The 27,786-nt window shown below is 43.2% G+C and overlaps 1 protein-coding gene across 1 annotated transcript; it reads left to right on the forward strand.

Annotated features, from left to right (window-relative positions):
- The first annotated feature begins 56 nt into the window (after positions 1-56).
- On the forward strand, positions 57-19,192 carry MINPP1 (multiple inositol-polyphosphate phosphatase 1). The gene is made up of 5 exons (XM_065844058.2): positions 57-634; positions 1,007-1,195; positions 2,103-2,200; positions 3,518-3,651; positions 15,784-19,192. The coding sequence occupies exons 1-5, from the start codon at positions 73-75 to the stop codon at positions 16,181-16,183; spliced, it is 1,383 nt and encodes a 460-aa protein (XP_065700130.1). The 5' UTR covers positions 57-72; the 3' UTR covers positions 16,184-19,192.
- The last annotated feature ends 8,594 nt before the right edge of the window (positions 19,193-27,786 follow it).

A 27,786-nucleotide genomic window follows, 5' to 3' on the forward strand; every position in this document is an offset into this window, starting at 1 on the left:
CTGAGGCGAGGGGAAGGCGAGAGGAGGCGGCTCCGCTCCGCCTCTTCCTGCGGGAGCCCCGCAATTGCCGCCATGGCGCCGCGCCGGGCAGCAGCAGCCCCGTTTCCCTCTGCTGCCCTCCTTCTCCTGCCGCTGCTGCTGGCCGTGGCGAGCGCGGGCTTGAGCAGCTACTTCGGCACTAAGTCCCGCTACGAGGAGGTGAACCCGTACCTGGTGCAGGACCCGCTGTCGCTGGGTCCCACGGCGGCCGGGTCGCGGCTGCCCCCCGCCTGCGCCCCGCTGCAGCTCCGCGCCGTGCTCCGCCACGGCACCCGCTACCCCACGGCCGGGCAGATCCGCCGCCTGGGCGAGCTCCATGCCCGGCTCCTCCGCCGCCCCGCCGCCGCAGCCTGCCCCGCCGCCGCCGCCCTGGCCGCCTGGCAGATGTGGTACGAGGAGAGCCTCGACGGGCGGCTGGCGCCGCAGGGCCGGCGCGACATGGAGCACCTGGCCCGCCGCTTGGCCGCCCGCTTTCCCGCCCTATTCGCCGCCCGCCGCCGCCTGGTGCTGGCCAGCAGCTCCAAGCACCGCTGCCTGCAGAGCAGTGCCGCCTTCCGCCGGGGGCTCGGGCCTTCCCTCAGCCTCGGCGGCGACGGTAAGCCCGGGGCTTCCCCCGCCACTTCGCTGAGGGGGCGATCCCCGCACCCTCCCTGAGGTGACTCCCCCGGACATTTCCCTGAGGGGACGATCCCCGCGCCCTCCCTGAGGGGGTTGAGAGGATTCCGCGCCCTCCCTGAGGAGATCCTACACCCTCTGTGAGGGGTTGGGGAGCCCGCACACCCGCCCCGCTGCCCCGAGGCTGAGGGGAAGCCATGAGCCCACTCCCATGTCCCCCATCCCGACGCTGAGGGGCACCCTGGAGCGACCCCCGTAGGGACACCGCTGTGGTGGCAGGGGGATCTGGGTGGTTCCTAGGGACAGCGGCGCTTCCCCTGGCTGCGTCCCTGAGGCCCGCATATGCTTTCAGAGGTGGAGGTCCAGGTTAACGATGCCTTGATGCGGTTTTTCGATTACTGCGCCAAGTTTGTAGCCTTGGTGGAAGAGAACGACGCGGCGATGTGCCAGGTGACTGCCTTCAAAGAGGGGCCGGAGATGAGGAAAGTCTTGGAGAAGGTGGCGAGTGCCTTGTGTTTGCCGGTGGAGGAGCTGAATGCAGGTAATGAATGCATAGTACAGGTGGCTTCGGCTCCGAGTCTGCTTGAGAACAATTGCTGAGACACCATGTAGTTATGCAGAGTAGGTAATTTAAATATGATGTAAATTGGGGACGCAGTCTCTCATTTAATGCGTGAGGCTGGAAATATGGGTTGGTGTTGCAGTAACGGGTGCTTGTTAGTCAGTAATCAGAAGAAAAACATGTCTGAAAATATCTTTCCTGCGGATGAAATCAACTTTACCTTTGTTTGGAGGGATACAAGCGTGTTATTCTTATAATTCTGCGTTAGCAAGCAGATGTAGCTTTTGTAAAACCTGTTACAATTTAAATGTACAAATAACCTCAGGAAAAGGTGGACCTGTCCATGTTGTAGCTTCAGTTGTCCTGAAGAGAAGTGCCAGGTTTCCCTGTGTGGTCAAGCGGTGGAAGAGCCCCTGAAATAGGAGTTGCTGTCATTTCCAGCATGTCCCTGAAGCCGCAGTCCCAAAGTTGCATCGTGATGCTGTTCAAACTCTGCTACCAGCGTGGAGGATGAGCAGTGGTTGTCACAGACTGCTCTGTGTGGAACAGACACATCTTCCTTTTGCTGGCTGCTTTGTAGTGATAAGAACACACTATCAATCAACACCTATAGCATGTGCATCAGCAGACATACAGTATTTGATGTGCAATTCTTGTTTTTCACTCGTAGCAATGTAATGTGTAAAGTTTGCAATCTGAAACTTGGCTTCTGTGCAGCGATTCTGTTGAAAACTGCTTATTGGCCTTTGGGCTGGTGATTATGTTCTGGATTACATTGTTTGCATTGCTAAGTTGTAATTACATTTCATCTTAGAGGAAGTTGAGAGAAAGTTGCTGCTTGTGTAGCAGTGGTTTATCTTTTGCTTGTTTGGTGGTTTTATTGCAGATCTTGTTCAAGTGGCTTTTCTCACCTGCTCGTATGAGTTGGCTATAAAAAATGTGACCTCGCCTTGGTGTTCACTCTTCAGTGAAGATGATGCCAAGGTAGGTTCTAAATGGGAAAGATATTTGAGAAGCCTTTAGAAGATGCTTTAGTGTTCAGATGTAACTCTTTGCACAGTCAGAAGTGGTAAGTTGTGTGGCCCTTATTATTCAGTCTTATGAAGCACTTTGGTCTTCCAAAGAGCTCTGGATTAACCAAGGAGTGAGACTGAAATACCCTTTTTCATTCAGACTTAAACACTGGTGTAGTCTTGGTTTGTCCCCATTAAAACGGTTGTGCTTAATGTTTATGTGCTTTTATTTCTGTAACATCAGAAACGTTCTGCACAGCTTTGCTCTATATATGATAGTCATATGATAAAATGCCTTGATGCCAGAGGACATAAAATGAGGTCTTCTAGGTCCTCTAAAACTCTTTTGATATGGTTTTGGGGACTGTCAGATCTCTAAACTTAATGCCTGTTAATAAGGTTAGTAGATTCCAGATGAATGATACTTGTGATGTTTCCTCTTGCAAAAGTGCCTGACGTACCCTTTTTACTTCGTATAGGAGGTGGCTCTCTCTCAGATCCAGTGTGCTACTGAGAAAGGAAATTTTGACAATATAGATCCATGAAAATGCTGGCTCAGCTACAGTGAAATTAATGAAAAAAGCACTTTTAGTGCTAGCAATTGTAAGAAAAGGAGAGGAGAACATGTTACATAAATCCAAGGCACAGTTCTGTCTTTTTGAGATGCATGCACATCTCTAGAGTGTAGAAATAAACTCAGTTGAAGGAATGGGGTTGCTTCTGCCTGAAGAACTAAGCTAAAGGTCTTTGACTTTCATAAGGCAAAACCAGAAATGCTAAAAAAAGCTGTGGATAGTGGTTTCCTTGTTGTGTGCATTACCTAACGGGTATGAGGTGCAGGTAGCAGCACGCAGGTTCACAGCAGACTGGTTGTTTTAACACTGCATAGCCAAGCTGCAGGGTGCTATTAAAGCTAAAACTTGGTGTGCTCAAAGAGGAGGTTGGGTTAATGTGGGAGAGAGTCCCCTGGAGTCTTATTAAATTTGTAGTAAACCACTTTAGGGTTCAAAGCCCTGTGCTGAAAGTTACTGGAGTCTGGGAAAGAATGGCTACTCTTTTCCCTAGGCCTGATCAGGAGCTGAATTTGGTGGCTCTTTAGTCTGATCTGTTGTCTGGTTTTACACTGAAACATTTTCGACTGGAGCCTTGATGTTTGACACAAAAGAAAAAAGCAACCTGCAAACAGTTGTTGATTTTTCTGTAGTGTGTGGTAGCATCATTGCTCCAAGTTGTGAGGTTTTTTTTTTCCCTTAGTGCAATACTAAAAACTTGAACTCTGTAACTTTAGGTGCTGGAATACCTGAACGACCTGAAGCAATACTGGAAGAGAGGATATGGCTATGACATCAATAGCCGCTCCAGCTGCATTTTATTCCAAGATATCTTTGAGCATTTGGATGAAGCAGTGGAAGAGAGCAAAAGGTAAATAAAAAGGCTTTTGTGCTTTGGCTGCAAACTTTCTGTGGTCAATCCTGAGTTGGATTTAATGTGAGTAGAAGTTGAGTACATTCATTCCAAACATAACAATGTTAGGAGAGTTTTCATCTCGAAGAATTTTAATGGAGAGGATTCAGGTTTTAATAAAGCAATATTACTGTAAAGAGTATAACGTTTTTTTTCTTCCACTGATACTCTTGTGCCCAGCTGATGTATTTCTGTCTTTTAACTTGGTGATCCACACAGGCCTTCAAGGGACAGTCAGCTGCTCTGTCTGATAATGGTGTTTTCTTCCCGCACAGTTTGAGGAGATCCCGTTGAGCTAAAATAATGAGCTTTTTGTCTAAAATGTCTTCGTTAAAAATAATTTATGGCGAAAATGGAGGACTGTGGGTTGAAAGCATCCCCCTGATACTTTCTGTGATCTGGTTACTTAAGCACTTCAGTGTGGTGATCTTTCTTTCTGCATGCGTTTGGTCTGAGTCTCTTGTGTTGTTAAAGCTTTCTGTTGGGAAATGAAATGTAATTATGGAAAAGTAGTTATTATAGATCACCCCAAACGGTGATCCTAGACCAGATCTTCTAGGATCCGAGAGGCTGGAGCTGTAACAGCATAGGAGCAAACCAGCCTTGTAGAAAGCCTGATATGTTTTAAGTAGGGAAGGGCAGGCTTTACATGATATATTTGGTGCCTTGTAACAACAGGAGAAAGGCACTTCTGTTCTGAAGGTGTCGTAAAAGCCTTGATTTGTTGTGTGAATCTGAGGTCAGTGGTTCAGCCAGCTGGTCTGAGAACTCTGGCTAGGATATCTATTTCACATCCTTATTCTTTTACAGCAAAGCTGTGGTTTGAGAGCAGCATGGCAGCTGTAGGAAGCTATTAGGCCTTACAATTAACTGTTAGTAGACTTGAAGATATAATAACCGGGTGTCTTCAAAGGATGATGGTCTTGTAAAGTGGTTTGTCTTCTAAACCTAAAGTGGTTTGTCTTCATCTGTTGCCGTGGTTTGACATCAGTGATTTTGTGTCAGTGGAAGAACAGCAGCAGTGGTAACGCATCCGTGGAGCTGCGCAGTCCTCAAAACTGTCTCATAGCGTCATGGATGTCACTATCCCTAGGCTGCCTGAAAAATTAGAGACGAGATGCCCATGTTTTTTTTGTCTATTATGTACTCCTCAGAACAGTCAGGATTCACTATCTGTTTGGTGTTGATCTTGTCTCGTGTGAATTGGTGTGATGGGGAGAAGCAAAATAGGAACAAAACTGGGATCTGTTGTGGCACGGAGAAAACAAAGGCTTCAATTACAGGTCAGGATGTTTGTGTCACACAGTTACCTGCATTTGCTTTCATGTGCTGCTAATCTATTATTTTTCTGGGAGCTCCTTTAGGCCTAAGTACAGAGCGTTCATATGAGCATTAGTTTACAACTTGTGTGCATGTTTTTCATGCAAACTGAAGAATTATAAATTCATAATTTAGTGATCAGTCACATTAATGAATTATCAGATAAGTGCAGAAATGTTTATAAAAGTACACAAAATCAAGGATGTGATTGTAGGATTATATAAATATTGTGCCATTAACTACTTGATAGAAACCACTTTATAAGTAACAAATTCAGCTTTAGTGTTGATACATAAATGTTGGTTACAAGTGGTGGGTGTTCTTGTGTTCCTAGCATCCTTGGGACTTTATTTCTATATTCAGTATATTAAAGCAGATCTAAGTAACACCCAGCAGAATGGTATTCATTGCTTTTGTATTTCAGAAACAAAAGCATAAGTCATGGATATTTGGGGCTATATGTATGTGTGGGGTTTTTCTTTTTTACTTCATAACTTGTTGGAAAGCATTTTTTTTATAGTTGGCAGAGAGAAATTAGAAGGAGCATTCAGGTTTTGAGTTGGAGGAACAATCCACAAAGTTGATTATAGCAGAGAAGACAGGAAAGTAGTTTTGCTCCTTTAAAAGTTTGCTGACTCTTGGTTATTAACAGTAGTAGAAGAACTGTGTAGTAATTCATTTGAAGCATGATTCTCAAATACTCATCTGGCTTTTTTGCTGGGGCCTTTCTGAATCTCACTTATGCGGTGTACCAGCCAGCACAAAGGAGGCAACTCTGTTCACTTTGGCATGAATGGGTTAAAACTTGGCAGTTCGCAAACATGAAGTAAGTTTGGCTTTGGGCAGGAGTTGCTGTGAATGAAGGGTAGGTGGATGGTGATAGTGAGGACTCTCCAGGCACATGACGTAAGAAATTGTGCTGTCAAACGATCACTGTGGCTTCTGGAAATCCAAGGCTTGTGTGGGAGTGGGTGATACCTCTTGTTTTGGTCGTGGTGGAGTCAAAGCAGTGGTTTATGCTAGATCGCCCTTTAAATAAACTTCTTTACTGTATCTTTTCTTCAGCCTGCTAGAGAGCTAAATGACAAATCCATCAGGGCACGGGCCATTAACACCCAAATGCGACCAGGTTGACAAGCATGCTGCTGTGATTGCTGTGTGCTGTGTCTGTCTCTATGAACAGAAAAAGAAAGAATTGGGAATGAGAAGACCAGGGAGAAGTGCGGGTTACAAGAAAAACAGACAAGCAAGACCCTTAACACCCCGTTGTCCTTCTGAAATCTGAAAAATAACTTCTGAATGCAGCATGGCTTGTGTAAGGAGAGTGAACAGATTTGTTTCCTTTTAGTGTAATCTACTCTTTTAACAGCTGCAGCCTTTCAGTCCTCAAATTATACACACCAATTGCAGCTGTGTGTCTCGACTGTGTCTAAAATACCCTTCTACATTTAATAATAATTAAGAAAAAGCTACAGTTGGCAAATTTGATATCTATACTTTTGCTTTATTGAGAACTAGATCAAGAGTCACTTAATTACAAGGTGGAACAGGCTCCATGGCGAAGAGCACTAAAGGAGCAAGGTAACTTCATCCTGTTTTTCAGCTTTGGCTGCAGGAGTTTGGTTGCAATCTCCGCGGCTCTCGTGTTGTGCTGCCACCACGGAGGGAAGCAGGTGGGGAGTTCGTGCTTGTGTTTAAGCATCTTGCAAAATTCAAACGTGAGGGCGTGTTCTGTTTAATCTGCATCATCCTAAAGGAGAGCCGAAAGCTTCCAAAATGCGTTGCCTTGCACAGAAAGAGCGTGTCACTCCATCCCATGACGTGAGGTGGCAGTCTTAAACCACCAAAGACTTGAGTATAATCTGCATCGGGTAACCCGGTGCATTAAGAGTATGTGGAAATCTGCTGCCACCGACGTATTGGAACAGCTTGTGTAGCTTGTGATCTGGAGGGCAGAGGTGCAAGTAGTGCTTTTTCATCTACGGAAGGAGGCTTGTCCTGTGGCAATTTGAGAGTACAGATGCAAACAAGAAACCAGACAAATGAAAAAAATCTGCCTGTGTTAATAATGTTAGAAAATGGTTGTGCGTATGTGTGTGCATGAGTGTCTCTTTTTTTTTTTTTAGTGATATTTTGCAACTCCAAGGCAACAGGTTGAATACTTTTGCAGCAGTTCATTTCTCAGAAAAGGAACCTTTGTGATGCAGAAAATTCTTTTAGTGGATTGTTGTTTCAATTTAGCGATGTTTAACATTGATTTGTAACTGGCTGTTTGCTTTAAAAAATTAAGAAAAAAAAAAAGTCCAGAGTGTTATCTTCACTCCAAGTTCTCTTTTCTTCCTGGAAAGCCTGGATTGGGCTATCCGAAAGTAGAAAGGGAAATGTTTCTGTTCCAGCAAGAGGCTGTGAATCTGGATTATCTGTTCTGCTCCAGGCTTGGCAGTGGAGAACGGTGTTGGCAATGCTGCATTTTTGTAGATACTTGAAGCATTTGTACTCAGTAGCTTTTCCTGTTTTCGTTGCCAGTTACAGCTGAATTCAAAAGAGAAACCTTGCTTTTTTTGTAACCCTGTTTCTTCCACAAGGGGATTCTTGACTTTGCAATTTGATTCCTCAGGGAACTCAGTTGCCTTATTAGTTACCTTGTTTAAGTTCATGTTTCTTTTTTCTGGAGAAAATATCTTCTGCAGATTAGTCTATCCCTAAAAAAATTATAAAGGTAGCAAAGGATACCTATTGCTAATTAGTCCCACCTTTAATTTGCTGTGCAGAAGTTTCAGCCATTTTTAGGATCTTTCATCATGTGAATTCCAATAGAATTCTTGGTTTAAACGAGTCTCTGCTGTGAAAGAGTTTTTCACTATATGGTTTCTTTTGTCAACTGTCACCATCCAGGCAGCTGGTGGAAATGTGTTGGAAATCAGGGACTTGGATCTGATGTTGCATTTATCGGTAGTTGTAGTAGTGACTGCCTACTGTTAGCACTAATTGCGTGGACCCAATTCTTCTGCACCTTCAGTGGCAATGAAGCATAAATATCTAATAAAGGTTAATTTTTCAGTAGAAAGCGTCTGCTCCTTAAGACGTTACCCACAGTTGCAGTGGGCCTGTCAGGACCACGTTCCTCCATACCTGTACGGAAATGGCATGGTCACCCTTCTAGGGAGAGGTTTGGGAGTTAGGACTCTTTTCCATACAGATTTTCTTAATTACCAAATCCAAAATAATTACATCACAAGGGTTGAATATAAAATGAAGCCAGATGATTTGTTGTACTGAAGTGGCACACTTGGGCAGTTGTCTTAGTCCGTAAAACACTTTATTTTTGTGAAGACATAAGAATAGCATTTTTCCCAAGTGTTCCTGCTACGGACAGGAATTAACAGAGTCAGGCTGTGCAACTGTGGGGCAAAGCAGCTAATGCTTTTCAGGTTTCTGTGAAACGCTCACATGAGCCTTACATCTGTGGTCTTGGAGTGCTGTTCTGCCACCAGGAGCTGTGTGTGTTGATGAGAAATCCGTGCATTATGGTAGTTAGTGCAAAATGAAGCTGGTTTATCTTATAAAAGTAACAGCTACACGCTTTGGCAGGGGTTGATTTGCAAATTGGCTGTGGCACACTTTAAGGATATTAACTATTCATTAAAATCGGTTTATTTTTTTTTCTTCTAGCTTCAAATATTTACCAAGTCTGCCTTTTTTACTTGTGAAAGGGAATACGAAATACCCATTATTACATATTGTCCAAGTGGTTTGCCATAAGGCTCTGAGAGGTATGCTTGGTGTAGCCATCTCGGTATTTAAAGGATGTGGCTAATGGTTGAAAATGCTAATCTAGGTGCACATACACATTGCAAAATATTTGGTGGTTTCCTCTGGGAGTAAGCAGGTTCAAGGTATTGGAAAAAAAAAAGACGACTTAATTGAGTGTGGGCATAGTTCAAGATCAAAGTGATCTTTGTATTTACACCAGGCTAAGCCGGAAGGTAAACGCTCCATTTACCAATTTATTGGTAACTTTTATTGTTTCATTTAATTTGCCTGCATCTTTTCAGGTCTGTTCACAACAGAATTGATAACCTTTCTGTAGTCATTTTCTGCTGTGCCCTAATCGCTCCTTTCAAAACTGACTCAGTACAAAATAATTAAATATATGATCCAAAACCAATTAGCTGTTCAAAACTATCACTTTATAGTACGTACAAAGGGAAAAGAGCAAAAAGCTTCCACGTATGCAGTAGAAATGATATAACCGAATTTAAAAAAATTCCCTTTTACTCGGATCTAAATTGTTTGGTCATTGCAGGGGTGTCCCCACTGTGTCCCCTGGCTCTTTGGGGTACTGGGAGAGCCTGCGATGAAAGCTGCAGGGGTAGGTGCTTGTCACTTCATCTGCTAATTACATAGTGATATATAATTTACACTAAAGTCAAGCAATTTTTATCTTTTTTGTATCTGTTCAGAGAGGAGAACAGGTGTGTGCATGTGATATGCAAACTGATCCCTGGAATAAGATGCTGATGTATTCACAGAACAATGTGCCAGCTGTTTACATCACACCGTTTACATCAATACACCTGACAAATGTGCAGGTCTTGACTTAGTTTCCAGAAAGTAAGAAATTTGCTAATGAACTGTAAATGCCTCAGCAGCTTTGTGTTATATTGTAGGTTGGTATTGATAGCTCAGTTTTTTGAAGGTGGGGCTTCTGACATGATTAAATAGTGCTTTTGGGGAAACCAGGTAGAGGTGGGAAGTTCTCCATGGGTTGCACATTCAGCAGTATCTGTGTTTCTGAAGTGTGTGTGTTTGCTGACAGCTCTCAGATACCCCAGTCCAGGGACCTCCCCAGGGAATGTGTCTTTTTGTCTCACTCCCTAGAACTACATGTTTGAAGTGTTACTTGTGCCTTTCAAACCTCCTAGAACATGCTTAATCTCACGTTAATTGCCTCATACTTGCTTGCTCAGGATTGCTCTGAAATGATATCTCAGCAACTTTATTATAGAGTCATATCCTTTTATCTGAGGAATTAAAAACCCAGACAGAATAATACCTAGGCAGCCAGCACACAAATGGTCTGAGCAAACCAGTATCCACCTTGGCCAAGAAGGGTTTCACAAGTCGCCTGACCCTCTTGATTTGGTCGTGGCTCGTCGTGGTGGTTCAACATTGAGCATCAGCAGGATGCTGCCGCAGTGATGCGTTTTGCATTTAATCCCTGAGGTCTGTAGGAATTGAGAGGTGGGACCATTCAGAAAAGAGCCTTTGAAAGTGCAGAATCTCTGAAATGAAATGCAGTGAAGCCCCATTAGCTTTGGATGATTAACTGTTGTGGGACTAGATAGGATTTGTTGCCCTTTAATCAAGGTCTTAAATGAGTTTTGCTTAGTCTTGTCAGCTTTTCAAGTTAGTCTTTGCTGTGAGTGAGCTCATGTATGTCCTTGTTGGAAAAGAAGGAATTTTTTATCTTGCTTATATTTGTGGTGCCATTTTCTTGCTTGGATATTGGCTCTGGAAATGAATGAGTTCAGCTGTCTTCTGTTCTACTATTTCAGGTGGAAGTTTGGACATATGATTTTTTTTTTCCAGAAATAAATCACGGGGGCAGGTGGGAGAGATGGAGAATTCATCTCATAGCTGAAAATAGAGGGTTTTGAGTCCTTTGTCCTGGTTTTTTTTATTGGGGAGAAAAAAGGGCCAAATGTAGCCTAAGCCTGCTTATTTAACAGTTGTTAAAACTTGCTGTCTTTGAAGTTGGAGGGAGTTTTACATTAGGTTTGAAGATTGACCAGTTAAGCTTTGCTTTAGAAAATGTTCTTTTTTACCCTGCTGTCTCTAGCTGAAAATCACACTGGTGCTCAGAAAATAAACTTTGGTTAAAAGAAAGTTCACTTCTTCCCTATCTAGAGTGATGTCTCAGTAGTCCTAGAAGAGTAGGAATGGTCTACAGTTGAGGATGGGTGAGTTTTATGTTAAACCTGAGTCTGCCAAGATTAAGGCGAGCTAGAATTTGCCTGAATGATAAATCCCATATCTGTGCTTTTCCATGGTGCCTTTTTTTCCATGGTGAGGCTTAGCTTTCAGGGTTGTGCTGATGAATTGTTGAGTAACTTCTTCATTTTCAGCTGTGGTCATATGTCCTGTGTGGGTTAGGGTGCGGGTGATTCAGCAGCTGAAGTTGACACATCTCTTTGATGAACCCTGCTCGTCTTTTGCCCAGTGACAGCCACTTCTGCTCGTTTGAAAGTGCCTCATCAAATGAGTATTAAACCAATCACCAGCAATCGCTTTCAGACAAGCTCTTAATATATTATGGCAAAGTTTTATGCACGGTTTCTGCATCTCCCTTTAAAATTGGCAATGAGATTTTTTTATTTCTTTCCTGCTGATCAATGTGATTCCACAAGTCATTTACTCCTAAGTAAAAGGGAGGAAAAAAGTTGATTGAAATATTATTTGCACTTGCTAGAGTATGATGTTGAGAACTTTGATGCTTACATGTGATACTGAGTCATTAATTGATCATAAAGATGACGAAGTGTGGAAACCTCAGGCCTTCTGTTTAATATTTTATTAGCCTGTGCTACTGTTTTGGACTTATCAGTGTTTAGGTGATTGTGCTTTGCACTCCTGTCTTTATCAGAAACGTAGGGGCGGTAGTAACCTTTGCCTGTGCACATGTTCTAAGCAGGCAATCTTTCATGATCTTCCCATAAATAAACATATTACTGTGGCTGTTTTAACCTTGATGGTGATTTTTATTGTTATTAGCTGATATGAAACCACAGCTGAGCTGGAGTCATGACACCAGAGACTGAACAGGGAGTGCTTGAGTCTTAAAAATTAGATATCCCGCACTGGTGAGTAACCAAATATACAGTGTTACAGAGGCTAATGAAAATTTAGGATTGTATGGTATGAGGAAACAGTTTTAATCCCTGTTAAAATAATCCCGTGGGATAGCTGAGCATGGGAGAGGATTGTTTTGTCACCCAAGGTTGTTTGACCTGTCAGCATGGGGATTTCGTGAGACTAATGCAGGGGAAGTGAAAACCCAAGTTACAGTGAAAATGAGCAGCTTGTTTATTCCTTCTTTTATCTTCATGAGATTTTCCTTCGTTCTTCTTTAAGACTTGTGTGTGTGTATATGCTATAATTTGTTTCCTGTTCTAGAAACATGTCTTTTTTTTTTTTTTAAACCTAGGAAGTTAACCACTTTTTTTTTTCATTTGCATTTCAAAATTCCTGCTAGCGTCAGCTGGAAAGTAAAGCCAAGCCTTGCTTAAAGCCAGCACTGTTAGCCAGAATGCTACTTTTTTGTTGTTCTTAGTTTTTTTTTTTAGGAGTGGGATGGATACATGAAATCTACTCCCTGTGGAGTGCATAATGCCTTTATAACACTTGTTTTGGAGACTTTAGCAGCATATTTTTATTTATAGCTTCCTTGTTCAGTAAACTATAAAATACAGACCACCAGGTTAGGAAGCAGGTGTGTGGATAAGCAGGTGCAGCTGGGACAAGGGGTTGCTAGAGCTGGGTGATCTGGTTCTGAAAGAACTGGAGTGAAATAGCTGAAATAACAGCTGGTGTGTGTTGGTTTCAGCCAAGCAGCTTGTGGGGACTGGCAGGTGTGATGGTTTAAAAACACATAATGAAATAAAAGAAAAATATGAAAAGCAGCTCTAAGAGAATCAGAATGATAGGCCAGTGTAGTGGATGTAACGATTGACACTAGCGTTGGTATGCACCTTGATGAATATGATATGCCAGGATCTTGTCAGAATGGCTCTTTGAAAGAAAAATAAACGTCTTGGAGCTCGTGGGAAGGATCAAGAAGTGTACAAGTAGTGTGATCTGGGAGACACAGTCATGATTTCCAAACGCCTTTCAACAGGTTTCCTTATCAAAAGAAATCAAGCAGCCAAGGTTAAGGGAGAAGGTTCTTACCTGGATAAAAAATGAATGAAAATACAAGAAATGGAGAGTAGGAGTAGCTGATAGGTTCTCCTAGCAGGGGCAGGTGGCTGGAGGAGATGGATCTGCAAAGATCTGGGCTGTGTGCGTGTTGTAAATGACCGGGGAGAAAGAGGCGAGAATTAGTACTGCAAATGCAGCACTTTATTCAATGTAAGTAAGATAAATGGTTTCTACTAGGGGGATTGTGAAAGGACCTTGTGAGACTAACTGGGCTTGAAAATTGCAGGTCTGTGAAGTAATCCACATGGTAAAAATGATCTTATCACCTGTCCGGTAGAGTCTGGGATAATTTACTACTTAGGAGTTGAGTTTTGAAATGATTGTAGTTGTATGGAAGTGTCTTGAACTTCTTTCAGCTAACTTGAAAAGGTGCTAGATGTGAATTAAGAAAACAGCATCATAGGTGCAGCATAGATTTACCACAGACCCTACTGTCTTGAGTATTTTGCATTTCTAATACTCTGATCTAAAAGGATATAGCTCATTTGGAAAAACTGTGGCATGACTCAGGTAAGATTCCTCAACTTGGAAAGAATATTATTGTAAAGTTGCAAGTAGAAAGGATTATATGGTACATACCATCTACAAATAGAAAAAAAATTAAAAGCAGTCCGTGAAGTTGTGTAACTCTTTGCCGCAGAATGTTGCACATCTTAGAAATGTACGTGGGTTTAAGGAGAGATTTGACAGAATGGTGGAGGAAAGATTCATTGAGACGTCCTACATTACACAGAAACCATTCTGGCCCAGGAGATCTCTGAGCTGGAGATGGCAGGAGGTCAAAGGAATATCCTTCTGTTGTCTTGCATAAACATGGATTTTCTGTTGACTGACAGGTGGGATGTGAACGTGTCCTAAAACCTAAAAAGACTCGCCTGACTGTGTGCGTGGAGGAGAGGCTATAAATGCGCTAATCAAATAAGAGGAGGGAACAAAGAATGGAGGGCGAAGAGGGGGAGAAATGCAGGCAGAACGACTGATTTTGCAGGAGCTGTAAGAGGGGCTGTAGTAAATGTACACCCCGTGGTGCAACAAAGGCACTGGTGGAAAAGATGTATGTCCTCCTTACAGAACCTTTCTGTGGTTTTAATGCTTCTCTTGGACAGGAAACAGAGGCAAGTTTCTGATCTGTTATTTTTTTAATAAAAAGTGATGTTTTGCTTAAGGGAAGAGGATGGGCATATATGTCTAAGAAGAGCTGCCACCTCCGGGGAGCAGCTGGTGGTCCAGAGCCTATCCTGTCCCTGCTAAACTCCTGCTTATCTGATCAAAGTTTGAATCTCCAGCCAAGTCCCCCAGTTAACCATTTTTCAGTTGCTTCAGCCTTTAGGTGGCAGTGGAGGTGACGCCTCCTTTTCAGGCCAATCCAGATGTGTCTGATCTGTGGGTGGACTTGACCAGCAACTGGAGTGTTGCCAAGCGTCACCTCCTGTCTCATGAACACTAAACGTGTATTTACACATGTTAGGACAAGTGACCCAAGCCAAGTGCCACTCGGAGATAGACCTAAAGAGCCATCATGATTCTCTGGAGTGGATTTTCATCTTGGCTTGTGCTCCCTCACGCAACCAGCCAGCTCTCACCTTTCCTTGAGCTGAACAACGTGTAACCTGTTGTTGTACAAACTGTCTTTGTTTTAGGTTTTGTTCGCGGTGTGAATCAGTGGCTTAATTTGCTGGCCTGTATGCTGAGGGAATGTAATCTTCTTTTTGAATAGCTGGTATCCTCAAGAATTGGTAATAATGATAGTCCTGCTTATAATTTGGAATAATAAGTTGCAGAGGCACAACTGTTTTTCTCCCAAGACTGGATCGCTGTCTTCAGACTAAACTTTGGTAAATGCTGATGTGCCTTTCAAACAGCTGAACCGTGTTGTTGGAAAAAAATAAATGGGCAGTATTTAGCTATCAAATGACAATTCTTTTTCTGGAACAATATGCAGTTTAAAAGCATTGGTGGCTGTAGAGGTAGGCAGGAAACACTCCCTAAAATCCTGCCCTGGTGGTAGTGTGCCAGGGACGGAATCACTAATTTGTTCGCTTGTGCAGGCAATTGTGTACTTGTAGTCAGGTCAGAGGGTAATAGGGGTTTACTGTAGTTTCTTCATGTACCAGTAAGTTTGTTCTTAGACTTAATTTTAGTCCTGAAACTGACTTGTTGCTTATCATTTATTAAGGCAATTTGAAAAATCTTTTGATCCTCAAATCTAGGAAAATTGATGCTGAAAGCTTTAAAACTTTCCAGATTTAAAATTGTGATAATGTGGGGGCTTCTATTTGCCATACCTTGGATTAATTTAGGCAGAAGCTTATTAAAAAGACTTAAATTCTGTGTCATTTGAAGTATTTAGAATAGCTATAGAAAAAGGGTACGTTTAAGTAATAAATCATTGGTCTTTGTGAAGCGGATTGCGTCCTGGATTATCTCACTTAATAGCTCATTGTGCTTTGTCGTTCAGGTACGTTCTGCGTCTGCCAGGGAACAATAGAAATAAATTACTGACTTTATATCCTCTTAAACACAGCTCAGCATCCTGGGGAACTAAGTTCATGCGGGGAACCAATAAGAGGCAATACCTTAAATCGGGGCAAAACTGAAGAAGCTTGGATGCTTTGAAAAAAGTCTGTAATATGCTCAATTTCCCAGACAGGTTTTTATCGGGCATTGGAGTAAAACAAGTTCAAAGTCTACCTCTTTAAGCCTTTCCTGCTGACAGCTGTGCAATATGTTGGTATGTTGGTTTTAAAGCACAGGCTCTTGCTCATCCTTTGCACTTTTTTCTTCTTTTAGTTCAAAACCTATTTCTTCACCTTTGATTGTACAAGTTGGACATGCAGAGACACTTCAGCCACTGCTCGCCCTTATGGGTTTCTTCAAAGATGATGAGCCTCTGAAGGCAAACAATTACATCAAGCAAACGCATCGGAAATTTCGCAGTGGCCGGATTGTGCCTTATGCAGCCAACCTGGTTTTTGTGCTTTACCACTGTGATCACGCGAAAACCTCTGAAGAAGAGTATCAAGTGCAGATGCTGTTGAACGAACAACCGCTGGTGTTTCTTCACTCAAATGAGACCATCTCTACTTATGCGGACCTCAGGGACTATTACAAGGACATCCTGGAAAACTGCCATTTCAAAGAAGAGTGTGAATTACCAAAAATTAACGTTACTGCTGTTGATGAACTTTGAGGGAATGAGATGCAGTGGGTATTCTGCAAATCGACCTCAGTTCTGTTCAGTGGACATTGTGGACAAGCACTTTTGATGATTTGCTGCTGCTGTGTTGATTTTTCTAAACTTGCAGATTCGATGGGTTGTCTTGGTTAGCTCAGTGTGCTCTTTATTTATTACATAAGCAGAATTACAGAAACAAATGCTGTAACAGGGATGTTGCCGAGCATTTGTAACAAATATGCCATGCAAGATAAAGCATACCTATACGTTTATATGTATGAATAAGTAATTTAACTGGTCGTTCCTCTTATGAATGTGCTGTAGATGGATTTACAAGCTGGGGCAGCTTCTGTTTTATCAGAGCTGGTGGTGGCTGGACTGATTCAGTGTTGCTTTGTGCTGCTTGTTTTGCTAGCTACTGTTTTCCTGTGGCAGACATGAAATAATTTGAACTTCTGAGCTTTTTTACCCGCTTTTCCTGAGCCTCTAGGAGGGAGAGGATACATAGTCCTTCTCCACAGCTTCTGCCGGGACAGCAACACACAAACATGCCTTTCCTGGGCATTTAGAGCCTGAAAAGTCATCGTTGACCAATCCTGCAAGACAAGTTAACCTCCAGGGTAGGTAAATTGTCTTTAACCCTAAAGCCAGGCAAGTTTTGCATCGTAAAAAGGATCTGACCAAGACTTGGCTCTCTTTAAGGCACCAGATGGCTGTCCCTTTCATAGACCTTATACTTTTGATGTGCCACCTTGTTCTTAAAATGAAGCTGGTTTTTTAAAGAAATTGATTGCATACACGTGCTGGTGATATTTTTTTAAAGCCACTGCACTGACAGTAGGTTCACTTGCTACTAAAGTCAGAAAGTTTTAGAGCTCTGCAGTGAGATAGAAGAAAGAAGAATGAAGATAATCATCCAGAAATACCTGAAATGCAGTAAGTCAGGAAAAATTCCTTCACTTCCCAGAAGGGAATGGTTGCGCTAACAAGTCATGCCGAAACAAATGATTTATGGTGCTGGTAGCTGTTGAAGAGTGTACTCACACCCTTTAACACATGTTTAGAGCTCACCCTGTAAAGTGAGGTGTAGTTCGCTGGGGAGGGGATGAAAGGTTGGTATAAGTGATTACCACAGAGTATCAACTGCGCTATAAACCTTTATATCCACATTTGCTTCAGGGTTAACTTATTTTTGCCTCACTGTCAGAACTGGGCATTTAACTGATGTGAAAACAAACCAAAAAAAAAAAGGAAAGAGAAAGCCAAATTGGCTCGAAGTTGAGAAGTTAAATTGTAAAATCTGTTGTGGTTTTCTTTTTTCTTGAGGATTTAGCCTTCTGTCACTTTTTAGTACAGCTGGTACAAAAGTGCTTAAGGTTACATATCTATAAGTCGGGGAGCAATCTGAACTGTTCAACTCCAAGTGAAGGGTCTTTCCTAGGCTGGGGAGGAGGTCCTGTTTCATTAGTGCCCCGTTTCTGTGGAGCCCATGGTTCTGATCGCTGAAGATACTGATGAAAACTGGTGGATTTTTCAGCATTGACATCCCAGTGCAATATCTGCCTGCGTTAGCTCTGTAGATCTTTTTCTGAAACTGGTAGAATGGTTAGGGAGGAGTATCGAGGCTGGAACAAATGTAGGAATGTAGGTCAGGAGAAGTGTCAACACTGGCATATGACTTTTACTGGTACCTGCGCTTTGCATGTCTCCTTTTTTCACACGATCCTACCTTGAGACTGCGTCAACTGATCATAAATTACGAACTTTGTTGCAACATTTGAGAAATGAACCTTTGTTGAAAAGCAGTTAAGTTTGGTAAACAGCAGATGCAACGGTAGAAAATCCACCTTTGAACAAATATTGTTTTTCCTGTGAGTCAGTCGTCCTGCGGTGATTCAGGACTCGAACAGCAGGGATGAAAGCCCGCTTGGTGGAGGGGAATGGAGGATTTCTGTTCGCCAGCTCGCTGAGACTGCTTTTAAGGCATCCCCTTTAAAAGATAAGTCCTTTTCCCTTGTGGAGGAGGAGTATGTTGCACTTGACTGCTTTTTTGTTCATGCGTGAGGTGGAGAAACCAAAAAAATTCCTTCTACAGTGAAGCATCATTTTCTTCTGCATTACCAAGTTGATTGGAGGCTTGAATTCTGTGCAAAAGTCTTCAGAAGCTGTTTCGGATTTTGCCTCGGGGTACAGGTCCATCACATCTCCAGCATAACAGATACATCTGTGGCAGCAATTAAACGGAAAGGAAAATGTGCTCATTGGTTTCAGATCTATATGTAAAGGATGCGCTGACTCACTCCTTTGGCAGAGTTAGAGGCTGAATGTGGAAACTTGGAACAACTGTATTGTTTGGACATGTAAATGTTCTAGGCATTCATTCATGGGACTGATTCTTACCATCAGGGAGGTGATTTCAGGATGACCCTTCCATTTAATAAATGTATAAATTTGGTTATATACCAAAAATGAAATTGGATCAAAATATTTACATCAAGCTGGGCGCTAGCTTAGTGACCAGCATTGAACAAGCTGCTGCATCTCATGGCACCGTGGATTGCCACTTCTGGAAAAGTCCTGCCGGAAAAATAAGGTTTTCTCTTCTTCCTTCGTGTGGCTCTGGACAAAACACCTCATCTCAGTCATCTGTTGAGGACTTTGTTCCTGAACTGGAAGCTTTCATAGATGAAAAATACCCACAGTGTTCTTGGATGCTGGCCTTAAATGTGTTTGTTAAATGTCTAAAGCTTAACTAATCCATCAGACAAATCCTTTTTTTCCTCCTAGTAAGTACTGCTGCTGTGATGCTGGTTAGCATTGATCTGTCAAATCACTGGCTGCGATTCACATTGGTAATAATATGGTACTAACTGGATGAATTTTGAGAACTTGTTCTGGCTTTTTAGTGCTGGGAAATAAAACTGCACACTTTCTTCATCTCTGTTTTATGAGCAGTAATAATGACATAAACTTCAGTATCATAGGTGTGTTCTCATTCAAAATACATTTGATAGGTTGCTATTACCTGCATTGGTGTCTCTGGTTATTTTAAGTTGTCAAATTGCTTGGTGATTAATAGAAAATGCCATAATGAGTTTTTTTTACTCTCACATTTTGAGGTGGGTGAAAATTGCCCCTTGTTTCCAGGAGCCCTGGTTTTAAAAACAGCAACATGACAAAGACAATGCAAAATGTCTGGAAATGCCCTGCATTTTAAGGGTTACGCACATATTTTTGTGCATTCCAGTATTATTTTACTAAACGTTATCGCTCTCAATAAGAGACTGACACTGATTTGTTAAAGAATTAGAAACATATGCAGTACTTTCTAACCTGTCATTTCTTGTTGGTATTTAGCAATAGATCCTTGTTGTTGAGCGCCCATTAGCTATGTGATTTAATTCTCTTAAATTTGATTAAGCTTTGCCTGCAGCGTACTCGTGCGCTGAGGATGCAGCATTTTTGAGAGTGTGCTGTGACTGGAACGACGTCATCCTTGATCAAGGGCTGGTTCTTCATTTTCGGAAGTAGTGGTCTGTAAGACAGTTTGAAAGAGAAAACAATTAATGCCGTTTAGTTTAAAACAAACAAACCAGCCCCCAAAATGTATAGTCACAGGAAAACGAGTGAAATGTCTAAAATGAAGATACCAAACCTTCTGGGGGAAGAACATCACCACCACCATCCCCACCCCGCTTTTTTAGGATGTATAATACATTAAATGGTCTTTTTTTTGGTGGTCTGACTTTTCAAAAGTGATTATCAGATGCTAGTTTGCATTTGCTGCTATGGCAGGAATAAGGGTTTGGCTGAGAATTGTTAAATTCTTGTTTTCCTGAGCTTGAAGTTACAGACACTTTCTCCCGATTGTCAGAGTCATTTCCAAGCTGGCCCATCCTAAGGACTGACTTTACCGGGTCCAAGTGAAGGTCTCTCCTTCCACAGTCTTCAAAGGATGGTCAGTTATGGAGAATTCTATAGACATTCAAACAATATACATTGAGAAGCCCCCCAAAACATGGTGCCAGGAGGAGGTGAGCCAGGGAGAGCTCGTAACTTCAAGCCTCCTTCCTCCTCCTATGAATTTGTTGTCCTAAGGCCACCCACGTTTTTGTCCCCGTGTCATTGTGTGATGGTGAGGCCACACTTGGTTTTGTGCATGGGGAAGTGGGTTTCTTCGTTTTAGAAGTCCTGGTTTCGTGTTGCTTTGGCCCATGGGTGTGTTCTGTCTTTGATATGCTGCCGCTTTCAAATTCATCTTCATCATGAAGACTCAGCAACTGTATCCGGCTCAGCTTTTGAGTGCTGCTTTTCTGCCTGATTTCTCAGGATTTGTGGTCCAGTAAGTAGAAAACTATTTCTAAATTGCTTTGTTTCTGATGTTGATGCAGATTTTGAAGAGGGTTTTCATTGACTGAAACACATACCAAGGTTAGAAGTAGGTTCCGCTTCCAGATCTGATACAGGCAGATACTTGTAAAGGCTGTAACGGTTTTTCCCCCCTCCCTTGTTTGCTTCCAGAAGTGAAAAATGAAGTTTATATATAGATTAACCTGCATTTACAGCTTTTTTTCCACCTTAGTTCAATACTTCAAAGAGATATTTTTACTTAACATCAAGAGAGAGGCAGCAGGGAGATACAGGCTGACAGCACACGGGCTTTATGATAGTGGTCATTCTGAAAAACTCAATCTTTTTCTAAGGGATTTAAAGCCAGCGTTGTTTTCCTGCCATTCTGTTAAAAGGCTTGAGCACACCTCTTACTGTATTTATTTAACAAAACCAAATAATTGGTGTTCAGGGAAGGGATTATTGTTGAAGGACTAGGATGGAAGGAGTTGGCTGAATGATTTATTCATTTATTTATTATTATTGTTATTATTTAGGGGTCAGAAAAGCTCCTTAGACTTTTCCACACGAGTGACCTGTACCTCTCAAATGCTTTGCTGGATATGACAACAAATCTTGAACCTCTTACAGAAACAGAAGGTACCCAACTGATCCTGGGGAGCAAAGTACGTACCCCAGAAAGAAAAACCACATGGGATGAGGCTGAAGAAGGCCCTTCAGCTTGGTGACCTCTGGCTTTTGGTAGGACGTGGTGCCTATGGAAACACATAGGGATAGAACAAGTAATTCCCTGTATGTTCTCGATTACCAGCCACTTGTGGCTATGGGGTGTTCTTGAGTTAAGGAAGGTTGGTTTGCATTTAGCTTTTTATATAGCTCTTAATTCTCTTCTGCGTGGCTCTCCTGTTGCTTTCCAAATGCCAAGCCTTAGACGTTTTCTTTTCCTTGAAACGGGCTGTGGCATATGCTAGAGCTCAGCCTAGAGCTCGGTTTTGTGAAGGTCCAGCTCCTTTTGTTTCATTTGAGCCTGCTGCCTGCTAGACTGGAAATTCAGTCACGTTTCTAGGAGCTGTGATTTTAACAGCACTAATAGCTTTCTGACATACTCGATTAACACTTAGTTACCATAGGCAAACATGAAAGCTTGGCACAGATTCTGGAGCAGATCAGTCATTTTGTGCGATACAGATCTTGTTTCAGTGTTGTGTTTTGCTGAACACAAGCAGTTCATCCTATTCCTTGGAGGATTTTTATTGGGAGAGGAATTAAATTTGATCTCTTTTCATTCTGCCTGTGCTACTTATGGCTTATATTTTCTTTTCCCCAGATGGGAGAGGCCCATCTTGTTAAAATAATTCTGTTATGCTAATTGTTAGCATTGCAGCTTCTACTTTTGACTTGGTTTTACCCCATGCCTAGAAATACATTTACTGCACCAGACTTGCACACAGCATCAAGGTGAGGGTACACCATTGACTTGAAAAGGGGTGAAATGATGATTCTTGTGAAGATTTCTAGATTTTTATGTCACACACACTCCCCACACCAAATAGGCTCCCATTTTTTTCCTTGGGCATCAGGCCAGTGTGTGTGGAGCTCTTCACTGGTACCTCTGTCTCACTCTTGACAATGTTTACAAGTATCAGCAACCAATGTTCTGTGGTTGTTTCTCAAGAAAGACACTGTCCTCTGTATATAATAGATTCCTTCTTCTTGCTGTTTACTGTCCTCTCAGTATTTTGGTTATGTAAAAATACCTGTAAAAATTGGAACGATTTTATATTAGAATGTTTATGAATTTACAACATCCCGTATTTTTAATTATGGTAACTTTTCATGAATAATTGGTTCATTAGAATACAATTAGGAGAGGTGAATGGTAGAGGGAATATTTTTAAGCAATCAGTTGCACAGCTGCGAAGCATGACATTATAGGAAAATAAGATCGGAGGTTTTTGAGAGGTCCTCTACTGCATCCTCTGTTGTGCTGATGGTTTGTCAAGTGCGTTTGTTATTCTCATCTATCATTCAGCACATCTGCAATGTGGTGCCAGCTGCAAATTCAGAAACCACCTCTTTTTTAGTTCTTTCTGTTTGTTTGTTTTCCCTCATTCCCCATGTGTTGTGGAAGTGCTGTATCTGTAATCCCTGCCTCCCCTCACAGGGGAGGTAGTTTAGGTGTAGATAGTTCTGACCAAAGCGCAGGGAAATGGCTCCTAATTCTCCCTGACCACTCTGTGGTGCTTATTTATTTTAATGCTTTTAATTAGGTGTATTTAACGCACGTGAAGCACTGTTGCTCAGCTTACAGACACGAATGGTGACTCTGTCAGGTGGGCAACATACTGTTCGAAGGGACTCGCTGCAATTGTCCTGACGTTGCAGGACAGGAGATACCATCGGCTGTCACGCGGCCTCTGCAGCCACTGTGTTACAGAACGTCTTTCGCAACCGTATCCACCTATTGATTTAAAAACACAAAAACCAACAAAACCAAAGCCCTAAGCTGCTAGTTCCTGGTGTGTCTGCCAAAAGAGAGATCTGAAAACCTTTGTCTTCGTTTCCAACCTGTAACTTTACACTTGGCCTTTGTGTCCTGATTCTGACTTCCAACTTAAGCTCATCGAGCTGTGCGGTACCTTTGGAGATGCCACTTCTGTCTCATTTCAGTCTTTGCTTTGCCAGATCTGATAGGTCAATCCCTCTTAATTGCTCCTCCTGACTCTCTCCTTGCCTGAACTATTTCTCCTGTGTACTGGCTCCTGTTTCACTTCAATTCTTCTGAACATAAATGACCACAATTGTACTCAGTTTTCCAGGTGAGGTTTTACAGGTGGCTCACTTGCTGGCAGTGAGATTTCTCATGCCTTCCCTCTTGGGAAGGTTAATCATTATGCAAGTGAGGTTTTTGTATTGATTTGGTTGGTTGAGGGCTGTCTTCTGGGGCACTGTGTAAGTTTGGGGCTCTGGCTCCCACCTTCTGCTGCAGAAAACTTTCACCAGGTGTCACAGATCATTTCTTGTAAGTGGATTTGTGCATAAGAAATTTGTTTATCATATAATGAGTGTTACGAATTATATTCTGCACATCAGCTGCTCTTACAATCCAGTAGTGCTGTACAAACCCCAGTGCTTGGAAGCCTCTCAAGCATGAAGCTTAGGCGAAGTCCTGCCATGGCTTGGTTTGCAGGAAAGCCTTGGGAGTTCAGATTTCATTTCACAAACCTCAGAATTACAGAGCTGTTCCTCAGCCCTCCCAGGCCTTTGTGTGGCAAATAATAGTATGTCTTTCCTCTGCAGGGAGTGCAGGCCCTGCCCTGAATCCACCAGCCTGGGTGTTTGGGTGTACAGCTGAGCACCCTGGGGACTGATGATCCAGCACCTCAGCAGCCAATATCGGAAGCTTCCCCCTTTGCTTTTCTTCTTCTGGGGCTGTGGGCAGGTGAGATGGTTAGAATTATAGAATCATTTTGATTGGAAAAGACCCTCAAGATCATCGAGTCCAACCATAACCCACCCCTGGCACTGCCCCATGTCCCTGAGAACCTCCTGTCCATCTGTCCAGCCCTCCAGGGATGGTGACTCCAGCACTGCCCTGGGCAGCCTGTTCCAATGCCCCACAGCCCTTTGGGGAAGAAATTGTTCCCCAGATCCAACCTCAACCTCCCCTGGTGCAACTTGAGGCCGTTTCCTCTGCTCCTGGCGCTTGTTCCTGGGGAGCAGAGCCCGACCCCAATGGCTCCAAGCTCCTTTCAGGCAGTTCAGAGATCAGAAGGTCTCCCCTCGGCTCCTGTTCTCCAGCTGAACCCCCCAGGTCCCTCAGCTGCTCCCATCACACTTGTGCTCCAGCCCCTCACCAGTTCCGTTCCCTTCTTTCAACTCGCTCCAGCACCTCAAGGGCTTTCGTGGTGTGAGGAGCCCAAAACTGACCCCAGGATTCGATGTTTGGCCTCCCTAGTACCCAGTATAGGGCCCAGTACACCCAGACAAACTAACTGACAAATACCAGACACTCCTGCAGTAGATCTCCCCTTTCTCTGTCTCGGTGCTTTCTGCTTGTAAAACCTCGCCATGCAAAAATCATAGTGGATGTCATTCCCAGTGTGACGTGGTCTGGCTGTCTTGTGCCCGTGTGCCCTACATCGCTGGTCAGACAGGAGAGAGGTGGTAAATCAAATGGGTTCTTGGTAAGTTAAAGTCCTCCTTTAGTCTTTTTCCAAAAGGTGCTGCATCTGCTGCTTTAAACCAGCTTTCAGCGTGGGGCTCGAGATGGGTCTAAAAGCCAAACCTGGAGGTGGTGCTTTGAGCCGCAGGCTTCCAGCTGAATGAGGCAAGACAGAATTAACGGCAGAGGCTTGTGTGACCTACTTCTTAAGCTCTGACATGTAGCCTTCGAATCAGAAAACTAAACAGGAGGAGACAGCTTGCGTGGTAAATGAGAAATTGTTTCCATCCCCTATGACGATGGAGAGCTTTTGGGTTGTTTTTAACTGTATCATGGTTATTGGGTCACTTATTTTGCCATAGCGTGGTTGTCAACTGGCATTTCATCCTGCTGAAAGTGAAAGGGCTCTTAACCAGTTTAAAGTAAGAGGTGCTTTTTTGTACATCCTGAGGTTCTTCCCAAGCAGTTCAGTCTGACTGACCAGATTACCTGTTTGCTGCCAGGTGCCCCAAACTCAGTGTTGTCTGATGATGGCATAAACCAAGGCCAGGCTCAAGGCCAGCACGAGGCCACCTCAGCTGGTTTGCTCTGGAAGTCCAGCAGCCGTGCATGATGTTGGACTTAGGGTGAGAGAAGGTGACTGGGGGGAGGTGGGAAAGTAGGTTTTCCTTCAGATCAGGGAAGCATAATGGGAGGGTGGCTAAATGGATGAAGATACTTCATGAAGGCTGAACAGAGGGTGACCTTTGTGCAGGGGGAGAACGAAGTGTCCGCTGTGGTCCGCAATACTTCCCAGCGTCTCAGATGGAAGCGGGCTGAGGTCTGAGCCAATGTCTCCACAGATGCCTGTGGAAACCCAGGTGAGAAGAGGAGGGGAACAGCACAGGTCACCTTATCGCAATGAAGCAAGGTGAACAAATAAACAACGTTATCATCTTGTTCTGTCTCCCTTTTTTATCCTGATGGCAGGGGTGAGTGGCTGGCTCAGCAGTGTGACTCCAGGTGAGGTGCTCTGCTGAAGCCTGAAGAGACCTGAACTCTCCAAGCAGGAGAGCTGCTGTTTGGTCAAACCTCTCTGTTTCTTTTCAGCCAGCAGAACATGCCTTACAGTTGTTGCTTTGGTTCAGTGCACTGTATTCTTTTAACTTTTAATGCCTTTTTAAAGGGGGACTCTGAGGGAGGGAGAGCAGATCACTCAAGCACACGCTGAGGAGGTACGTGCTCAGTCTAAGACCATTTTAAGCTTAAAAACACAGGGCCCTCCACCCTCCGAAGTGTGCTCTGTTTAGGGAATTAAGCTGATGTGAACCACCAAACCACTGGATGTGGGGCGAGCGAAGAGACAATCGTGTGTCGAGACAAACCCTTTAAGAAATGTCCTGGTAGAACGTCAGTTCTGCTGGGCCCACTGCAAAACAAGGCATTCATTATGTCTCACTCCTGACAGCTACCAGGAGCAACATGTTTCTTTGGTCAGCTCCAAAGGGCTGCAAGTGCTGAACATGTGCTTGTTCTCATTGCTCTTTGCATGTTTCTGTCCCTTTTTAGTGATCCAGTTGATGTTTGAGGTTCATGGGAGGAGATGTTACTTTGCCAAGGGACTCCTGACTCACAGTTGGCAGTGTGAGCTTTGGCATTTTCTTGGTGACTTGAACTAAACAGCTAAGAGGAAAAGAAACATATTTTCTGGAATTTCCTTGCATGCAATATGCATTTTCAAAGACACTACTTATGTAGAAAATCACTGTGTTTGGATAAAGCACCCAACACATTTCACAACTAGTAAATAAAATGCTGAATTTTTAAAAGCTTATCGCCTATAAATAAGGACGGTGCTTCTAGGAGAAAGAATAACATAGAGAAGTCTTTTCACCAAAAACTTTCAGACTTGAGATAAAGTTCACCAAACCTGAAGTCTTGCAGAAGTTTTCCTTAACATGGTTTCCTACAGGAATGGCCATTTATCCTAGTTACTGGCAGCGTGTGTCTGTCTTGGTTACACAACCTGCCTGGTCAACCGTGTAGTTACGCTAGGAAGCGGCATGGAGCTAAAGTGCTAAAATCCAGTATTGCAGATACTAAATCATTTGTCCTTGCTCAGGTGTAGAGATAGATGAAACCTGGTGAACACCAAAGCCGGCGAGTACGGTGGGGTTGTTCGCTGTGCTGGCTGAAAAAGCGCTTGGTGAGCTCGTGTTTGTGACTGCCCGGGGACAGAGGGACAGGGGGAAGCTGCTCTCGCACAGTGCTGCTTTCTTGCAAGAGGATTAGGATGAAATTAGACTTGAAAAATGTCGTGATAGGAGCTGACTTTGCTACCTGCCTGTACTTGTCCAGCTGTAACCCAAGCTTTCTAGGGCCACGGAGTGTTTCCTTGGCCCTTCCTTAACCTCTACTGATTTTGGTTGATTGTGACTGCTTTGGTGACAGTTTTGCCTACAAAGACACCAGGCTGGCTTTCTTATGCATTTCTCTGTGCTAATCTGCTTTTGGAAGAGAACATACGAGGCTTTTAATCTCCTTGCCTGAGTTCCCAGCTTGCAGCAGTCTGTAGGGAAAATGAAACTTTGGGGTGATTTCAGGAAATGAGATCTTTATTTCAGTATTGTAAAAGGGACAAAGTAGGAATATGGGCCAAAGTCTGTGATAGGGACAAGAAATCACATAGGGCAAAGGCAGAAGATTACATACAATAAATAAATATCTTTACTGCAATGTGACACACCACAGAAAGATACGAACCCTTGTCTTGCTTTCAAATAAATTTGTCGATTGTTACTAATCCATCATTCAAGGTGAGCGCATAGAAAACAGCAGGCTTTTATGAGCGAGCAAACTGTAGCGTCAAAGATTGGCCTAGGCTGAGCCCCTCTGTGTTTGGATCTCCAGGCTGCCCTGACCAGCTGTGGAAAGTCAGTCAGACAGGAATTTCTGGCTATTTCTGCTGCTCTTTTCCTGCCAGATACTCCCTTCCTTGTGGAGTGTCATCCAAGCCCTGGTAGGGATACAGTTGGTACTTGTCTTGCTGAGATCCAGTGTAAAGATGAGGCAGTGCCAGCAGTCTTCAGGCAAATAAAAGCCCTTTCAGTTGTCATTCTGTGTT

Source organism: Patagioenas fasciata, chromosome 8 (assembly GCF_037038585.1).
Source record: "Patagioenas fasciata isolate bPatFas1 chromosome 8, bPatFas1.hap1, whole genome shotgun sequence".
NCBI classification, from domain to species: domain Eukaryota; kingdom Metazoa; phylum Chordata; class Aves; order Columbiformes; family Columbidae; genus Patagioenas; species Patagioenas fasciata.

What these genes read in the sequence shown, in the direction of transcription:
- MINPP1 (XM_065844058.2), top strand. Translation starts at nt 73, where the DNA reads ATGGCGCCGCGCCGGGCAGCAGCAGCCCCGTTTCCCTCTGCTGCCCTC. An exon ending in CCTCAGCCTCGGCGGCGACG is followed by an intron (nt 635 to 1,006) that starts GTAAGCCCGGGG and finishes ATATGCTTTCAG; the next exon opens with AGGTGGAGGTCCAGGTTAAC. An exon ending in GGTGGAGGAGCTGAATGCAG is followed by an intron (nt 1,196 to 2,102) that starts GTAATGAATGCA and finishes GTTTTATTGCAG; the next exon opens with ATCTTGTTCAAGTGGCTTTT.